This window comes from Ursus arctos, unplaced genomic scaffold, assembly GCF_023065955.2.
Source record: "Ursus arctos isolate Adak ecotype North America unplaced genomic scaffold, UrsArc2.0 scaffold_24, whole genome shotgun sequence".
NCBI lineage: Eukaryota > Metazoa > Chordata > Mammalia > Carnivora > Ursidae > Ursus > Ursus arctos.
The window spans coordinates 36,960,865-36,966,664 of record NW_026622919.1 but is presented as its reverse complement, the minus strand read 5'-3'; the positions used below and the strand labels follow the sequence as shown (position 1 = coordinate 36,966,664).

At 55.0% G+C, this 5,800-nt stretch overlaps 1 protein-coding gene across 1 annotated transcript; it reads right to left on the bottom strand.

Moving 5' to 3' along the window:
* Nucleotides 1-1,424: 1,424 nt before the first annotated feature.
* Nucleotides 1,425-3,939, bottom strand: CCL1 (C-C motif chemokine ligand 1). The gene is made up of 3 exons (XM_026517922.2): nucleotides 3,849-3,939; nucleotides 2,545-2,656; nucleotides 1,425-1,521 (listed from the first exon to the last, which is right to left on the bottom strand). The coding sequence occupies exons 1-3, from the start codon at nucleotides 3,922-3,924 to the stop codon at nucleotides 1,425-1,427; spliced, it is 285 nt and encodes a 94-aa protein (XP_026373707.1). The 5' UTR covers nucleotides 3,925-3,939.
* Nucleotides 3,940-5,800: the final 1,861 nt, after the last annotated feature.

The following is a 5,800-nucleotide window of genomic DNA, read 5'->3' as shown; positions in this document are numbered from 1 at the left end:
TCCCAGCTCCCAGCAGTCCTTGGAGTGATCCAGACACTACGCGCACCTGACCTCCAGGAGAAAATGAGATGCCCCGGTCCTTGTTCGCATCGACCCTGGATAATGCCAGAGCACGGTCATAGCAAAGATTCTTCTAGAGGGGGCCCAGGATGGAAAGGACAGGAGAGGGCCTGCAGGGAATATCCCCTATGGTCGGAGTTTGGGTTCCAGGACAGAAAAGGCAGAGTCCTTTAGAAAAGAAACTGGAGGTGTGGCTGTACAGGAATTGGAATATCAAGGAGCTGAGTTTGGAATCAGTTCTGGGGGCAGGAGGGAGGGACCGTCGGAGGGCGGAGGGCAGCACGGCCAGAGTGGCTTGTGGCCTGTGGCGGTGGTCAGGATGGAGTTGGCAAGGGCGCCAATCCTGAGATTCGGGCAGTTCTCCAGTCGCTTCCCTCCCTTGCTAGGCTCCCTGGGGACCCACATGACATAAGTTGGCACTTGTGATTACCCCTTCCACAGGGGCGGGGCCTCTGCTTCCCAGATATCGGTGAAAGGGTCTCCTGCTCTCCCCAAGACGGCCGCCCTCCTCCACATGAGCTGGGCTGGCCTCTCTGAAAGACCTAGGACCCGCTCGTGCCTGGACGAGAGGACGTCCTGCCAACCAACTCTGTAGGATCGGCCCAGTGGACAGACGGGGTCCCCCCGCCCCCGCCCCCCGATGTTGTGTCAGGCAGTCACTGGGCAACTTGGGACACAAGAGAGAGTTCTGGCCCGGGAGGCAGAAGCCCTGGGCTCTAACACCAGATCTGACCCTGACTCGCTCTCTGTCCTCAGGCCTGGGTCTCTGTCCCTCGCCAACCATCAGTCACCTCATCTACAAAATGGGGCTAGCCACATCTGACAGGCAGGTGACCTCACAAGATCCCCTCCAGCTAGAGCAGTGGTGGCTTTTGGAACCCCAACCTTGGGGTTCCCGCTTTCTGCTTCATCGTGCCTTCCTCCGCTGCCAGGGAAGCAGAGAATCTACATCGTGGCCCTGACTCAACGTTCATCCCCCACCCCTCACCCCAAAAGACGAAGTCAGTCAGCTGAGATGTGTAAGCCATTTATTGGCTCTTGTGGACAAGGAGTCAGTATCTTTTGACATCAGTTCCAATGTGTCTCCCCCCTCCCCGCCCCACCAGCCCCTGGCCCCAGCTTCTCACTGCCCATCAAGTTTATAACCCAAAATCCCTGTGGGATCCAAGAAGCCCAGGGAGTCAGGGACTGAAGATTCTAGCATTTAAATATATAAAGTGCAACAACATAGCTTATCAGGACTGAGCAGACCCTCCGTGACCTGGCAGAGCTGGGCAGAAGGACTGGGGAGGGGTGGGGGGCTGAGGGGACAGGTGAAGCCACGCCGTCTTCGGAGTCCAGGGTGGGAAGAAATCCTCTCGCGTTTACTTTGGTGGGCACGGTTTCATAGTTTTTAAATGAGGCTTAACCCATGGGGCTGACTCCATGACACAGGTCTCTCTGCCGCCCTTCAGCTTGAGTCTGTGGGCAAAGAACAAAAGGGGAGCTGAGTCACAGGATTTGCCCCCTGGGTGCCACACACAGGTCCCATTCCAGCTCTCGGGTGCCCCCAGGCTGCTCGCTCTGGGCCTGTAGAAGGAAGTCCTTGCCCAAGACTGTGGCAGGCACTCTGGGAGGAACACCCAAGCTTCAGGGAGAGCTCATTAAATTGAGTTTCTCCCTCTTCTGTGGAAATTCCCCTCCTAGAGTATTGCTGAGGGCCCTCAATCCATCTTTTCCTGTGTCTATGTCCATCTGGAACCCTCCGTCATTGCTTCAAATTACTGTGAATGTGTGTGTGGGTGTGTATTTATTTTCTGACCCGTCCACCTCTTTAACTTGGCTACTGTCCAACCAAACTACAGACCAATTCTAACTTTAATTATCTGACAAATCTCTCGACTTCCCTGAACTTCAGTGTTCATAATAATGAAAATGTGTGCCCCGAGAGGGTTAGCCAAGATAATATACATGAATGCTTTAGAGAGGCCGAGTAGCGAGGGTAAGTCACCTCGGTCTAACTTTGGGATGACCCTGTGATGCAACTATCATCTTGACTCCCCTTCACAGATAAGGAGTGCAGAGGAGTACCCAGAGAATGAGGTGCAGAAGCATTACCTGCCCAAGGTCGCCCAAGACTCTAGGTTGGCAAATCTGGAAGCAGGAACTAATGGTGACCCCCCTCACCTTTCCCACTCTACGGTAATTCCTAGAGCTTTTAAGCAGTTCCTTCTGGACATAAAATATTAGGATATAATACTCGGCATCTTGGGGTTCCGAGAAGCACAAGTCGCTGCAGGAGCACAGAGGGCATCCTTCCTGGCACCTGCTAAGAAGCGCGGTCCTCCCCCTAGCGCCCATGCTGGGCTATGCACCCAGATTTTGGCGGCCTCTCTCCGAATCTGATGGAACATCGCCACCTAGCGTCTGCCATTCTAATTCCAGGTGGGCTGGTTGCTGCTCTGAAGGAGGGAGTCGGGAATTGACCAGGGTAGGAACACTCACATTAGACTCCTGCGGGAGCAGGTGGAGCTCGTATGTTTGTAACACTGGATTTGCTGCTGGGAAATCTTTTTATCCGCAAACTTGAAGCAACAGTTGGAGGACGACACAAGCACTAGAAAAGAAACACACAAATGGGTTGTGTCTGTTTCTTAATCTGGACTTCATTCCTCTTATCCACGTGGTTTAAGAAAAAAAATCCCTTTTGGGGACAGGCCCAGGCTTGGGGACCATATCCAGCCGAGTGGCTGTGCCATCAGTCACCTAGCTCTGTATGCAGGCAGAGGGTCGGAACACAGGTTCAGATCCCAGCCCTCACAAACAGCAGTGGGGCTTTGATCAGAATGAGCCCTCACCTGGGCCCCAGACTTCCCATCTGTCAAATAGGACTTTTTAAACTGATTTCTAAAGGAGCTTCCAGTTCTCACATCCCACCACGAGTGCACGGTTCTGGCTCAATATTTGGGTTCAAGGGCTCTAGACCCCACACCCTGGGGGCCCAGTGAGTCTGGTGCAAGCAGGACAACTGTGGTCCGTGGCTTTGGGCCAGATTAGGAAGTGCTCAAGGGGTTCCAACTGATGAAATGACAAGGAAAGAGCTTCCAAGGACTAAGAGGTTTCCCACCTTCTCTCTAGAATGCCCTCTACCCAGGTCCACAGCTCTGTCCAGGATCCCACCCCCACTGCGCAGGTTTGCACACTCTCTCCCACACTGCACCCCCAAGGGACTTGAATTCCAATCCTGGTTCCTTCCTCCTAGTTTTATTGTTTGCACGTCTTCCATGTGCCTGGAATCAGTCTTCTCTCAAGAGCCCCGAGATGCAGCATTATCAATCCCATATTACCAACAGGGAAAGCAGAGTTGGAGAGGTAAAGTGACTTGGCCAAGTCACTGACCCAACACTTAACTAACAGTGATGACACCCCTGCTCCAGTCCCAGTCCTGACTTCAGGCTCTCCCTGTTACCTGTTATTGGGTGGAGGCAAGACCCAGTCCCTCCTCTGCACCTCAAGCCTTCCAGCTCGGCCTAGAGAGCCTCAGAGCTCCCTGGATGAGGCAGGGCCTCCTCTTGCTGAAGCTAGCAGCAGCTCAGATGTTGTGCTCACCCAGACACCTGCTCCCACTGGCCTCTGTCCCCACCACATCCAAATTCTCCATTCACCCCCTTTAGGAGGAATTCTTCCCGGAGGAGGAGACACGGAGGCATTGAGTTCAGGGCAAGCCCTGCCCACAAGCCCAGAGTGCCTGCCTGGGTGTCTGCCCCCCAGGCCCCAAGGGGGAGCAAAGTGACTCCAACCACACTCACTGCTCCTGCCGTCCACGTCTCGAAGCCACATCCCAGCTAGTAGCAGGCACGCCAGGGCCATGGTGAGGAGCTTCATCCTGTGCAGTGTGGCTCAGACCTCTTTCCAGTGGTCTCGATGTGTCTGGTGAAGCTAAGAGCTAGTCCCTGGCCAATCCTGCAGTGCCTGGAGCTTTTATTAGAAGACCTGAGTGGGGTTTCCCAGACCCTGGTGCAGAGGTGGGGAAGTCACAGGGAGTCACTTACTCACGTCCAGTGACCACACGGAACAGTCCCTCCCCCACCTCTCCTGGGTGGTGAGAGAGGGATGGGGAAACTTCCCCGAGTGCAGGAGAAGATAAGGATCTTGAGAAGATGAGTAGGAGTTGTCCCGACTGAGTGGGAAGTGGAGAGAGGTGAGGGAGAGGAAGTTGCCTGTGGCTTCTCTGACCCCACGTGTTTCCATCCCGGGCTGGAGCTGCTGGTCCTGAACACGGGGGAGAGGAGGACCAGCGCTGAGGTATACCCGTGTGGAATCCCAGGTCTGCAGATCAGCGGTGGCCCAAACTCACATATCCCCGGTCACATATGCCCCGCAAGATGGAAAGAGTGACACGTGTCCCAAAGAGACACCACAAGGAGAGCTCGGTGAGATTCACTAGGTCAAGGGCCCAGGCCAGATCATTGCTATTTCTATTTTTTCAGTCACTCAACACTTCTCAGCAGCTTTCCGTGAGCCCCAGGAAAGACAGCTACCATTAAGAGACAGTGCCTGACCTCGAGCCGTGGCCCTTCGATTCACAGATTCACAAGTAAAAGCCACACGATGTAAGGTCAGGAGCAGATGTGCCATCTGGAGGGGCCCGGGGAGGACCGGGAGCTGCCCAGGAACATCAGAGAGGCTTCCCGGCTGAGCAGAGCCTCCTGCAGAAGGGCTGCAGTGGGAAGGGGCATGCCACCAGAGGAAGGGGCTTGAGTTCGGGCAGGGAGGCACGGAGGGTGCACGCTCCTTCGGAGACGCCAGGTAGAGGCTGTTCGTGGGGTCAGGAGAGTGAGTTGGGTGGAGAAACGGCAGGAAAGGGGTGTGCCTGCGTAGCTATGAAGCGGCCAGGTCATGGAGACATTGTGAGCCGTGCTTGGCATGAAGAGCATTTTAGAAGGTGCTCCGGCGAAGGTGGCTGGGCCGAAGGCATGTATGAAGATCGTGAGGCGTGATGTAACCACAGAGGCTCGACGAGGCTGAGCTCTGATCATGCGCTCTCTAGCTCAAGGGTCTGCAGGGCCAGCTGGATTACCCATTGCCAACTGGATGATGTCCAAGGTGCCCACCTGGACATTCGCGGCTCCTCATGCTGTGTCTGTCTCCACGTTTGAATATTTGCAGTACCCCGAACACGCCACAGGCTTTCCTGCTGCTAGGATGCTGCTCCCACGGTGACCTCCGCCTGCAGGCCCCCCTCACTGTCTCCCTCCGTGGGCTTTCTACCCTTTTCAAATGCCTCTGTCCCCATACAGAGCCTTCTGCTGTCTCCAGCAGATGGGCACTCAGCCTCCTTTGAAGCCCCCCCCTTTGGACCTCCCACCTGAAGGTCTTATATCCCTGCCACCTGCCCACCCCAGCCCCAGTGTATTTTCTCCAAACTGACACCTGGGTGGGGTGAGGGAGGAGTCCCGATGTGTCAAGAGTTCAACGGGCCCTCAAAAACCATCGGCAACTGGGGCTTTTAAAGCTTCCGGGGAGAGCCTTTGAAAAAATGAAGATGGCCTGGCCCCATTTCAGAATCAGAATCAAAACTTCGGTGCCTATCCATGTTGAGGGGAAAAAAATACTCCAGGAAATTCAGGCAGCAGAAGAATCACGCATCCAGTAGGGTCTCTCCACATTACAGATGGGAAAAGAGGAACCTCGGAAAGAAGAAATGGACTTGCCCAAGGGCATACTGGGAACCCATCACAGAGATGGGACGGTGGACGCC